The following is a 13455-nucleotide window of genomic DNA, read 5'->3' as shown; positions in this document are numbered from 1 at the left end:
TGAATGTCGAACTTGGCCTTCGTAGTGACAAAATGGCACAATGGGCTCCAAAACACAGTATAATTTATTAAATTATTGTGGTCACTTGAGAGCGGAACCAACCGCTGGGTGTCGTTATTGAGCTGAATTAGAAGAGACGATGACCTGTTGATTTGTCTGATTTCTTCATCAGGTTAAATACCCCAAAATATAAAATATTTTGCGCCTATCGAGATTAGTCGTCGTTAAGTTATCTGCTATGCTCTTGGAAATGATTGTTTGGCTTACTATGCTGAGTGCTACTGGAAAAATAGTGTGGCTTTTGAAATGTGCTCTAATACGAATACCAATATGTCACCACTGCAAAAGTAATGATGTACAGCTATTAACACAACTTAGTGGAAAAGTAAGAGAATGTAAGTGTAAAAACAAAAGTCTCTCTTGAGATTTTTTATTGTAGGCTAATTAGTCGGGGGTTTTGTGAGAGGAGGTTTACTTGGCGGTGTCGGGTTTCATTTCCCGGCTGATTTCAGTTCCGCTCGGTTCTGTTTTGGTTCTGTGGTGAAGCTCTAACTTAATGCTGTGGCAGCGAAGGTCTCTCCAAACTCTGAAATGTGACTAACCTTGACGGGTTGCTGTTGCGAACAGACAGGCTGGACATATTTTCTCATGCTCAGGGCGGACTGCCAGGTGCAGAACACTGACTTATCGGCTTAAAACTGAAAAGATGAAAACCAAGAGGGACGACATCATTTTTCAGACTCTCCTCTTGATCCACAGTAAGTAGGCTGGAGTGAAGCACTGTTTTGCTTTTGTTGCAAGCGTGGATAGACTTTGCATTCGTGAGTTAAAGTATTTTAGAAGTTGGACTCAGCAGTGGAGAACACTCTAAAGAAATTAAAAATATATTTTACTAAGTAACTTTTCCTCGTTTTTCCTTTTGTTCTGAGGTGAAAGAACGTTTGAAAGATTTGTTAAAGATTTGTTTGTTTGTTTCTAGTGTCGTTAAGGTAGATTGATGTATTTGACCTTTCTGGGCTGATTTTAAAACCAGACTTCCGTCCACACTTACAGCGCAGATACATTCTTCGGAGATGAGAAACACTGAGGGAGGGTTAATTTCAATCAGGCCTAACTGCACAGTACAAAAACAAAGCCCAAAAGGGTTTCCAGATAGCAATATATATTAGTTTACACCGGCAGTAAATTGCCTACACACACACATGCACACACATACATGCATTTTCAGATGCAGGGACCTACAGATTTGGTCTGAATATCTGTTTAAGTGATTAACCCTTTTGCTTATTTCTACTGTTTTTTGTTTTGTTTTTTCAGTCCCTGTGGCCTGCTTCTTCACTGCAGGTAGGTTTCTCCTTGTGTGTGTGCACATGTGATCTATGTGTCCATGAGTACTAAAAATGTTACACCCTGTCTGTCCTTTGTCAGTGTCATGTCAGGCTGAGAGCAGCAGCGTGGTTGTGGCAGGTTATAATGTGAGCTCCCGCGCTGGTTCAAAGCTGGTGCTGCAGTGTGTGAGCAGCCGGATGGTGTGGACCAGGGACAGGGTGAGAGACAGGCAGAGGGTGATCCACTGGGATATGTACCGGGCTTATCCGGACTACGCCATGGAAAGGGTAGTGGACATGTTCTCAGCAGGAGAACAAAGGATGTACAACTCCTACAACCTGGGCAGGGTTGGTCTCAACCCGACAGCCTTCAAAGATGGAAACTTCTCCCTGGTTATCAAAGGTCACACACACATACAGACACATTCTGTTTTTGTCTTTCATGTGTAACTGTAACTGGCCAACATTACTTTGTTGGTGTGTCTCACTGTGGCTTTGCTTGTTATGTTCTTATAACAAATATTTCAGATCACATATTAAGTATGTAGACAAATATTTTAAAAGAAAGGTGAATCATTGCCACTGAAATGCAGTTAAAATCAAAGACCATCTAGATATTTGTTAGGGTAGAAAGCCAAATGCATCCTGACACACTCCCCTCACAATCAGATATCATCCCCTTATCACCTCTCTTCCATGCAGAGGTATGGCTAAATTGCATCAGTGTGACCACTATACTGTTACAGGGCAACCATGTCTTCTAATAGAGGCAGTCGGTCTGGCTATGATTAAAATCATTAAAGCTCTGTGTGGAAATTTTTCAAGTGATTTAGTTCGGTATTTGTCTCTGATTTCCCGTCAGTGCGCAACTGGTCCCCATTGCCACCCCATTACCAAAAACTAAAATGCCCAGTTTACATAGATTACCATCCAACACCAAATCTCAAACACAGAGTCAACAAAGGTTTCACAGATACCTAAATGCCACACAAAGGAATAAATATGAAGCCTCTATAAACTACATTACTTGATAATGAAAAAAAATGCCATTAAATCTAAAAGGTTTTGGAAAAAGGTTTGCTTTAATATGAAGTTTGCACTTCTGTTTCCTAAGTGGCCATGCTTGATTTGCTGTACTTCTACATGTGATGACAGATGTGACGATGAATGACCGAGGTCTGTACTCCTGCAACCTCCACCATCTCTACTGCAACTTTTACGAGACAGTCAGAGTCCAGCTCAATGTCACTAAATCACGTATGTATCACACTCTATCAGCTATCAGCACGTGAGCTGAAGTACATTAGTATTAATCCACAAACCCCTTTGACTTGTTTTTGCCACAAAGGCCGTAAAGAACAGCGATACTGGAATGGGCATAATGCCGTGTTCGTGGTGCTGCTTGGGAGCACTGCAGTGCTGCCGTGCACCAACCGACGTAGTGTGTGGACAGACTGGAGCGACCAGGAGGAGGATCAGCAGGTGTTTCTACTTGTTTCCCGAGACAGATCAAGAGCTAACATTTGTTTTTAACATTACAATTGACATGTACATGTCCTGGTTAATCTGCTTTGGATTATTTCTTTGAACTGTTTTTCCAGGGTGTAACAATTGTACAGCATACATGTTTAATGACTTTAATGACAAGAACTGAGTGCAAATCACTCTTTTTGGCAGAAATGGTAGAGGTTATTTAATTGGTTGATTGAGATATCTTTTAAGCATAGTCCTCAAATTTCAATGAGGTGAGTTCGGGAATTTGGGAAGGCCATTCCAGTTGCTTAATGTTAATCTACTTTATTTATTCCAAAACCAGTTTTGACGTGTTTGGGATCATTTTCCTGTTGAAACACCGAACTGTGTCCAAGTTTCAACCATTTAGCTGATGATTTGAGGTGAATTTGAAGAATTTGGAGGCAATCCTCCTTCTTTCTTATTCCATCTACTTTGTACAATGTACCGGTACCACTAGCAGCAACACAGCCCCAGAGCATGATGGTCACCACCGTGCTTGACAGTTGGTACAATGTTCTTAGGTTTGAAAGCCTTACCTTTAACTCTTCAACCATCCCGCTTCTCATTATATCCAAAGAGTTTAATGTTTGTCTCATCTGACCGTCTTATTTTTCTCCAGAAGGCATTTGACTGGTCCATATGGACAGCTGCAAAAAAAAGAGTTTATTTTGGAGCAGGAGCTTCCTTCTTGGTCGGCACCCTCTCTGTACATGGTGATTTAAAATTCACTTCACCATGGACAGTGATGCTGGTCTTCCAGCAGTTTCCAGTTAATGTCAGGCTTGATGCTTGGTGATTCCTGGGTTGTTCCAGAACATCCTCACCAATTTCCTCTCATCAGAGGGAAACTGTCATGGTCTGGGTCTGATGACCCAGAGCTCATGTATTTCTTGTATATGTTTTTCCATATGTTATGGTGGTTTTCTCTCCCTTTTTGTCCTTTCTCCCTGGGTGCTCCCGGATGTTTTGGGGTCGCTGAGGGGACTGCGACCCGGAAGTGTTCCCGCACTGGGGACTGCCGCACCTGCCGCCCATTAGCCCTCACCAGCTGCAGCTGATGGCTTCATGAGGGGCGCCTTATTTAAGAAGGTGGCGGAGCCCCAGTCGGCGCGGGATCATACTAAGTCGAACCTGTTAAGTACCTCCGTAGATTAGTGTGTTGTGATCGGCTTCGCTACTAAAGGCTGCCTGCTGAGCTGTGTGTGTTTTTGTGTCACCAGGAGTCGGGAGTCAGGAACGTCGTCACGAGGGGAAATCACAGAGTGGAATCGGGTTTTTGGAGTTGTCACCTTTTCACTGCTATGGACACGTGCACTGTGTGGGATTCTTGGAGGAATCGCCACAGGAGTCACAGTGCTTGAATTGTATATAGTTGTCGTTTCTGTCCACTCGCCATAAATAAATCCACTGTCCTTCACTTGAGTCTCGCGTTTGGGCCCTACTTTCTCTACAACTCCACGGTCTGCCGTCGCAGCCCGTGACAGAAACTGTCTTTGCCCAAACTGACCCAAATTGCCTTTGCCAAGACAGTTTGGGTCTTTGCCCACATCTTGGCAAATTAATAATGCATCCAAATAACTTGTACATACATAAAGTTGTTTTAAGTGATGATTTTGGATTAAGCAGTTGTTTTAGAAATGGCTCCAAGAGACCTTACTTGTGTGAATCTACAGTTCTCCTTGTTAGATTTTCACTGAGTTCCTTGGAGTTTCCTGTTGTTCTGAGTATTGGTCAGTCCAATGGATGCTGCCAAACAAATCCTTTTTATGTTGCCAAAGATAAACTATCAGTTGTCATCAATCATGATCACAAACAAAAAGTTAAACAAGGGGTTAATAGGCCTTGGCATTGTTAAAAGACATTGTAGAACTTTCAGCACTACTTATTAAAAGATTGAATTAAGTGTGTGTTGACTCGAGGATTTGAGAAAATCCTAAATAAATTCAGAACTTGTGCACCCTGTTCTTGTTGTTTTGTTTTTTGTTTTAATCATTAAAGATGTATGCTGTACAATCATTCCACCCTGGAAAAGAAATCATTAAAAGTCCAAAATTATGATTGCATTCATGCTCATAATTAACATGTGTAAATGTTTGACTACAATTGTACATTAACTGATATATCTGGCTCTTTAGGTGGTTCACTGGGACCGTCAGGCTCCAGGAATTTCCCATGACCGAGCTGACCGGCTTGTGGACCTGTACGCCTCTGGGGAGCAGCGGAGCTATGGACCTCTGTTCCTTCAGAGGAAGATGAATATCAGCAATCACGCCTTCTCCGAAGGAGACTTCTCACTCACCATATCTGATCTGCAGGTGCGTATGTGTGAGCTTTTTAAAAGAGAGCTACTTAAACAAAAGTGGTATAGGCTCACTTCTCATGAGGTTCATCTGTGCTTTAACAAATCTGTGGTCCAATGCTCTTGGCATAAAAGCGTCTGCAAAAGCGTGTATTTGTGTGTATACATGTAAACAGTGTTTCCAGAACAGATGAAACTCTCATTAGTAATGCATCTCTTTTCAAGTCAAACTTTATTGCTCCATTGGGAAAAATGAGGTTTTAAACCACAATATGTTGGGCAACCAATGCAGTTTTAAAAAAACCCAACAGCAACAGTTATTGCCATTTGTTATAATAGCAAGCAGATCTCATAAATCATAACATTTCATTTATATACAGGCTCGGGAAACTTTAGGGAGCCGTTTTCTGGTCAGCTACAAAAAACCATAGGCAGATGTTTTCAAAATTAACACAATTTTTTTTCTCAGATATCAGTTGTGTGTAATGGCACAACTTCTCTGATGCATGAAAACAGATGTGTTTAACATGGGCCTAATTTTTTTCTTTTCTCTGTCTTACATACAGCTGTGGTCAGGCATTTACATGCACTCATGAATGCTTTTAATGCTTTCTTTAAACTGTCCTGTGTTTCCAGCGTTTAATGACTGTACAACATGTAAAATCTTCAATAACTTTAAAAAAAATAAGATTTTGATGCACAGTTTAAATTTATTTCGGATTTTCTTGAATTCACAGAGTGCCCTTAAAGGAGCTAAAACAGCTTGTTTCATACAGAGCATGAACTGAGGGGGTGTTTGAAAAAATCTGTATCAACAATTCACTTCTGACTCTTGCACAAATGTATTTTTGACAAATCCCAGATGTTGCTAAATTCTGCTGTTCAACTCTGTGGTGAAAGTAAACAGGTTTGCCTGTTAGTCTATTGAGCAATATTGTTTTTTTTAGTCTTGCACATGTAGGACCCAAGGAATTGATAATAATTTATGATTTTGTCATACATTTTTTTCCCTTTCTGGTGATTTGTAGTTAGTAGCATTGTTCAGCTGTTATTCTCACCATTATAAAGCCCAAAGATCCTTAGCTGACTACCCCAGTGTTTCGATTGCACTTTGGATCTGATGTAATGACCATCATGATCATTGTCAAGTAACGCTTTTAATTCATGGCCAAATTTGTGTCAGGAAACAATTTTTAAGGAGGTGGCGCAGGGAGAAAAGGCTAAGGTATGCCAAATTATAAAAGAACAGGGTTAGGAGAGGGGCACAACAGTGAGTATCTAGAGCTATCTGTAAAACATGGTACAGCCTCTGTCATGGTTTCCTGCTGCATTTCAGCCAGTGGTGTTGGGAATCTTGTCAAAGACCCACAGATGTTATTGGACGGATCCATGATGCAATACATCTGGAAAGCATGACATTATTCTAAACACACTGACAATGCAGTAAAAACATACCTGGATAGAAAAACGCCCAATGCAACACTATCAGTCATGGCCCAGACCTCAACATTATTGAAGCAGTGTTGGATCATTGTGGCCGAGAATAGAACAAAATTCTGGAGAGCTATTCCTGAGAACTACTTTAAAAAATGACCCGAAAAAAAGCTTTCTTTAGAGAGTTCAGGCTGTGTTGAAGAATAATAGTGGTCATACTAAATATTGACTTTCAAGCTTATTATTATTATGTACAAACTGTTTTTGTCTTATGGTAAATGGCCTGTATTTGTATAGCGCTTTACTAGTCCCTAAGGACCCCAAAGCACTTTACACAACCAGTCATCCACCCAGACATTCACACACTGGTGATGGCAAGCTACATTGTAGCCACAGCCTCCCTGGGGCACACTGACAAAGGCCACCGGGCCCTCTGGCCACCATTAGTAGGCAACGGGCGAAGTGTCTTGCCCAAGGACACAAGACCGAGACTGTCCAAGCCGGGGCTCGAACCGGCAACAAGGCGAACTCCCCACTCTTGAGCCACGATCGCTCCTAATATACTCTATCTCCATTTATAATAACCTATGGACCTATTTCACATTTTCCTAGCAAAATATGAAGAAATGAGGAATTGCTTAAGACTTTTGCACAGTACTGTATAATCACAGAGCTTTACTCTTATTCAAGAAAGTCTTGGGTCATTCCATGAAAAATGAGTGAGGACCTCCTATCTAATCTTCTCAGAACCAGCTGATTTCTTTTCTACTGTAATTTTACTAGTGTTAATGATGCGACGCAAAATTTTACTGCCAGATTGAAGATTTGCAGCTTGTAAGTCATGTAATATTTTTTTCCAGCATTTTTGAGCCTGTATCGATCCCTTGTTGAGTACAGAGGATGGATAAAACACATTTAATCTCACAATCTAAGACCAAAATCTTTTTTTTAGATCAGATCAGCCACTGGGATGGGCTTAGGTGGGGTGGCTGATATAAAACAATCTAGCAACATTTGATTACGGGCTTATTTTCTAGCCACGATTCATTACACAGTGAAAATAAAATATTGATGTGAAAAAAATCTTTAAAGAGAATTCAATCTTTTAATAAACTTGGATTTAATTTCTATTAATTCATTATATTTGTATAGTTCATATTGTTAATATTAATAGAGTTTGTACTGATGCCCTTTGTACAATCTCGGTCCTATTTTTCACTCTTCTTTGATATTTTCTTCCATTTGTCTGTCTGCTAACAACAACCCATTTTAGGGTTTTGACTTTATATACATATAGTTTAATGTGTATTTGTGTTCTGACAGCCAGCAGACCAGGGGCTGTATTCCTGCCACCTCCACCATCATTACTGCGGTCTCCACGAGAGAAGAGTATTTCAGGTCACAGTGGAGCCTTCGCTGGTTAAGCCAACAATGCCGGCTAAATCACTGCCCAGCGAAGACAAGGGTAACTCACAAAAACACAAACACACAGTCTCTTTCTTCCTGCTCTTGTCAGCATGAGTATCTTAGCAGAGAAAATGTTTTATGACCTGGTGGATTTGAACTATCATGTGTACGATTAGGAGAAGGGGAAACATACACATCTGCTCTTTCCTTCACTCATCCCGTCTTGTTTTGTCCTCATTCACTGACTCACACTCTACAAAAGAAGTAGCAGCAGAGGAAGAAAAAAAAGAAAGGGTGTGGGTGAAGAGACCCTCTTATTTCTTGCACTGTCAGCTTCTTTGATGCCAGGCCTTTTAACCTCCGCCAAAACCCTCTAAGCCTCACCCTCGCCACTTTTCACGTTTGTCTAAATTTCACGTATGTGTGTAGTTGCACATTTAAGGTTTGTAGGGATTGCTCTGTCCACACAAATTTCTCAACTCTTTGCCTGGTCTGAAAAGTTCTTTCGTTGGGTGGACATCAGTAAAAGAGAAAAGACACAGTGGAGAGGAGGAGGAGGGGTGTTTGGCACGATGGCTTGCCAGCAGCCTACCTCAAATTCTTCGATAATGAGAGAGTTTCTGGTGCATGGGTTTGTTTTTCCAGAAGGTAACTGAAGCAAAGTTGCTAATTGCACATGTATCAATGTGGGAAAATCATTGAGACGGCTTTAGAAATGGCTGAGTCCATCTGTGTGTGTAAATATGTGTGTGTGCCTAAAGTTCATGCCAAGAAGACCGATCTCATTTCAGTGGAATCTCTTGCATACAGTCACAGGACTGAAGTCCAGATCTGCCCACTCAATTAATCCTTCGCTCCCAGAGCTGTAATAATAAAGTAGGATTTTATCCACGGGAATGGTGCTGGTTTATCTGTTTTGTTGCCTGCTCCTCTGCACTCTCAGACATTACAGTAGTCTACTGCAGTATTATGTCTTCCTATCTCTCTCGTTTCGTCTGTCTGCTGCCGTGTTGACTTTGGCTCTCTCCACGCATTCAGCAAGAATTTGTCTCACTCATTACCCCACTTTTGTTTGCCTTCTGCTGGGTCCTTCTTATTTTTCTGCTTTGATGAGCTCGCCTGACTTTTTCCCTTCACATATAAAGAAAGGAGCCATTTTCTGCAGCTTTTGGACAAGAACAGGAAGCGTGCCTCATCTGCAAAACAGCTGGTCACACAAGACGAAAGTCAAACTGAAAGGTAGACAGAGGGAGAAAGAGAGGAAAGAAGAACAAGAAGGGAGCGAGGAATTTGTTGATGAAATGGGGTCGATGAGATGTAGGTCACCCTTTCCCTCCCTCCCTCCCATTAGAGTTATTTATCCGTGGAGTTTTAGCACCGTCATTGCGGCCAGTTTGAATAAAAACACACATGTTCTCATGTCAGGGGAGGAAAAAAGTCTTTATAAAACAATCAGAGGATTTATAACGTCGATGTGTTTTGTTTTTATGTTTTCTTTTTTGTGGCCATGTGCTGTGTTTGGGATGTCTGCTAGAAATCTTTTCTAGCTTTATTCTGTGAGGCATACCTCTGGAGAAACATCTCATCGTCTCCTTCCTCTCCCTCGGCTCTCACTGCTTCCTTCACTTCTCTCGCGCTTGTCGCTTTTCTGTGTTTTACTGCCAGGAAAAGTAAATCAGAGCATGACAGTCTGGATCTCATTTTGGCTTTAATATGTTGAGTCTGAGGTCCGCAGCTGCCTCCTGCCTTGCACTTTTTTAACTCTTTTTTTTTTTTTTTTTCCTTATGAAGCTAAATGAAACCAGACTCGCCTTGATCCTCTCTTTGTGAATACTCAGCAGAACCGTGCTGAGATAGAAAAAAGACGACTAATTATTTCTCACTTCCATAACGTGTTTTGCATGTCGTACAGCAGGAAATCTAGTACAACATGTGTAGGATAAAAAAAAAAAGGTCGTCTCATGTGAGCCATGCCACTGGATGTACCAGCAAGGAGAGCGTGTCTTTATGGTGTAAACACAAAATACTAACAACAAGATGAGTCTCAGCAGAAATCTGTGGGGGGTTTTTTTTTTCTTTTCCCTCCAAGTCTTTAGCCGGTACACTGTCCAAAACAAAAAACAATGTGACACTCACGACAGGAGTAATGTCTGTTCAAATGGAAGCTCCGGTCTTGTTTACTACATCTGTAAACCACGTAATGACACACCGGTTTGTTTGTGAGGGAAAAGATGAAGAACAGATGAAAAAGAAATGCTGACTGCTGTCACTCTTCTATTGCTCAGAGACAGCTAAGGCTGAATCACCGCGAGTCATCACCGTCATCTTGCCTGAGCAAAGGCACCACTTTCTCCTGCCTCTGGGCTACGTCCTCACCTCCTTCCTGCTCCTGGCATTTGTTGTCCTCATCATCGTTGTCATCGTACGACGACGCACGACCAAAGGTGTGAAGCTGACGGCTGATTTCAGATAAATCACTCAGAATCTGCTTTTTTTCCCCCTTCTTTTGAATCTCATTAAATGTTCTTGTGTTTGCAGAAATGTATCCTCAGTCGTATATGGGGTGAGTGCTGACAATACACACAGACACACACACATATAACCGCTTTCTTCACCCACGTGTGTCCCCCTCACTGTGATAGGCCCAGCAGAAGTCAGAGCTGCTCAGATGAGTTTGAGATGGACGTTACTGAGGTGAATGTGTGCAGCCCGGAGGAAAGAAGATTCGGTGAGTTAAGAGAAAGAAAAGAGTGGAGTGTAAAAAAATATTGGTTCATCTCTCAGATGGGATTAGATGTGGTCTTTCTGTGTTTAGACTACAAGAACAACCTGCTGAAAGAAAAAGCCCACGTGAAAACTCAGCCAAAATTCATTGATCTCGACAAAGGTACACAGACACATGCGAACATCTATCATAAATCACCTGACACTCTCTTCCTCAAACTCAATCCATCTTTCTTTCTTGCAGAGATGCAGAAGTTCTCTAAGTGAAATAAAAGAAGTGGAACTGGAGTCACTGGCTGGTCCAGAGGCTGCGCTCCAAGATAAACACCTCCATACCGTCTTCTGTCCTGTCAGGAGAGATGCCGCAGAGAGAAACGCAGTGTTGCAAAAATCTGTGTTGTGACATTCAGAAAAAGAACACTGAGGTTTTGTGTTGCCAAATTGTAGATATTAGATACAAACAGGACTGTGAAAAAGTATACGCCCCCTTCCTCATTTCTTAGTTTGTTTGTGTATTTGTCACACTTACATGTTTTAGATCATCAAACAAATTTTACTATTAGACAAAGATAATCAGAGTAAATACAAAATCCAGTTTTCACATGGTGATTTCATTTATTAATTGGTTTAAAAAAGAAATATCCAAAAATGCTCTGGGATTCCAGTGAGCCAGAGTGAGAGCCATTATCCACAAACGGAGGATAATGGACTTGGACCAGTGCTGAACTTTACTAGGAGTGGCTGCCCCACTAAAATTGCTCCAAGAGCGCATCGACAACTCAGGGCAACTCCAGGAGTTCACAAAAGAACCCAGAACAACATTTAAAGAGCTGCAGACCTCACTTTTCTTAGTTAAGGTCAGAGTTCATGATTCAACAGTTGGGAAAAAAATAATAAGACTGAGCAAAAATGGCATCCATGGGAGAGCTCCAAGGAGAAAACCACAGCTGACTGAACACAACAAAAATCTCATCTCACATTTGGAAAATATTCTGTGGACAAAGGCTGAACTTTTTGGAAGGTTTCAGTCCCGTTACATGTTGTGTAAATCTAAAACAGCATTTCATAAAGAGAACATGGTGGTGGCAGTGTTGGCTAATCGATGGAACCATTAATTCTGCTCTCTACCTAAAAATCCCGTCTGATCGTCAGTTCGTGTTTTCGCAACAGGACAATGGTCCAAAACACACTAGCAAGGCCACCTCTGAAATGTTTAAAAAAGTGTTTTGGAGTGGCCTAGTCAAAGTCGGGACTTGAATCGGATTGAGATGCGTGGGCCAAAATTCCTCCACACTGGTGTCAAAGACTCATCGACAATGATCACAACCACTTGATTGTGAAACTTGATTGCCTAATAACTGGTTGTGCCACAATGAGGGTGAATACTTTTTCACACAGGGCCGGCTTGGTTTGGATCACTTTTTTCCCCTTAATAAATAAAATCATCATTTAAAAATTCAGGTTATCTTTGTTTGATGATCTGAAACATATAGCTGTGACAAATATGCAAAAAAATCCTAAGAAATGAGGAAGAGGGAAAATTCTTTTTCACTGCACTAAGATTGACCTGGCTGCGAAAGGAAGGAGAAATGTGTGCACAGATCGCACAGAACTGACTCACTTCTGAGTTGGTTAAGATAAAGTTCCAGCCTGAATCATTATTCCTTTAGTTAGAAAGTTTTTATGCTGATTTTGCTCTTTTTCTTTTCCTCCCATAAGCGCCACTGAAGTGTTACCATAACTCTGCACTGCGTCCAGTAGCTGCTGACTAACTGTATGCTCACTCACCACCAAGCAGAATATGTGAAACGTTCTGTTTTGTATCCACGCTCTGATGCAGATATTTTTTATTGTACACTTGCTTAGTGGGCATCACCCTGCTTCTTTTTTCCTCTGTGAATGTAGGAGGCGTGTTTCACAGCAGTTTCTCTTACCCTTTGTTGGATTTAGTCATGTTATAACCAGTATAGCAACCGTCTCACACAACTTCAAACAACGCAGTTAAATCAAAATACAAACCAGCTGGTTAAACAACGCTGTTGTAAATTCTCTGCTGTCACTGCTGCTGTTACTGTGTGAAATCAAAATATTGCATTCAGCCAAGTGGCTCCTGGTACTTACAGGCAGGCGTTTTTATTACAGTTAAAACCACAAAAAAATCTGGAAGGTGAAATTTTATTGTTTCCACTCTGTGTGAGAATAGATGTTTACCTCACTTTCTATTTTTGGGCTTCATCTTCGTTCATCCCACAAGTAGTGCCCATTGTGGAAAAGGAAGTTAGAGAGCAGAAGTTCTTAGCCATTTAAAAACTCCTGGGTTTCTGCTTTCACTTGTCTGAGCAGACCTTGTACCCCGGTTTTATTATTATTATTATTATTGTAATATTCTGATGTTGCTTGCTGTATTTGTATTTGACGGCATCAACTTGATTTCTCTCGTGTGTTGTGCGCCCCCTAGCTTAGTCTGCATTAACTACTACAAAGTAAAATCCCAGCATTACAGTGTCTAAGACATAAAGGAGGACACCATCCTACTTGGAGTACTCTGTGTGAATAACACTCCACTCTTAAAGAAAAAAAGATTGCTGTTACATCTGCTGTGGCTTTTGCTTTTCTCAGTTAGCCATGCTTGATACTAATTTAACTACCTATTGTTGTGTTGTACTGTACTGCTAATCCAGTAAAAATGAAAAACAAAAGACAGACTGTGTGTTGCTGTGTAGTTTCATTTCTAAGCCAGCAGATATG

At 41.2% G+C, this 13455-nt stretch overlaps 1 protein-coding gene across 1 annotated transcript; it reads left to right on the top strand.

Moving 5' to 3' along the window:
* Window positions 1-513: 513 nt before the first annotated feature.
* LOC308403192 (matrix remodeling-associated protein 8-like) lies at window positions 514-13366 on the top strand. The gene is made up of 12 exons (XM_080892458.1): window positions 514-758; window positions 1318-1344; window positions 1429-1731; window positions 2484-2585; window positions 2677-2810; window positions 4979-5158; window positions 7900-8041; window positions 10269-10427; window positions 10522-10546; window positions 10626-10711; window positions 10799-10870; window positions 10952-13366. Exons 1-12 carry the CDS (start codon window positions 707-709, stop codon window positions 10972-10974), a joined length of 1305 nt encoding a protein of 434 aa, XP_080748584.1. The 5' UTR covers window positions 514-706; the 3' UTR covers window positions 10975-13366.
* The last annotated feature ends 89 nt before the right edge of the window (window positions 13367-13455 follow it).

Source organism: Rhamphochromis sp. 'chilingali' (genome assembly GCF_963969265.1).
Source record: "Rhamphochromis sp. 'chilingali' genome assembly, chromosome: 9".
Taxonomy (NCBI): Eukaryota; Metazoa; Chordata; class Actinopteri; order Cichliformes; family Cichlidae; genus Rhamphochromis; species Rhamphochromis sp. 'chilingali'.
The sequence above is the reverse complement of the archived record's forward strand: the minus strand, read 5'-3'. Positions and strand labels throughout refer to the sequence as shown.

Coding starts and splice junctions, on each gene's coding strand:
- LOC308403192 (XM_080892458.1), top strand. CDS start 707: ATGAAAACCAAGAGGGACGACATCATTTTTCAGACTCTCCTCTTGATC. Junction 759..1,317: donor GACTCTCCTCTTGATCCACA/GTAAGTAGGCTG, acceptor TTGTTTTTTCAG/TCCCTGTGGCCTGCTTCTTC. Junction 10,712..10,798: donor CCCGGAGGAAAGAAGATTCG/GTGAGTTAAGAG, acceptor TTCTGTGTTTAG/ACTACAAGAACAACCTGCTG.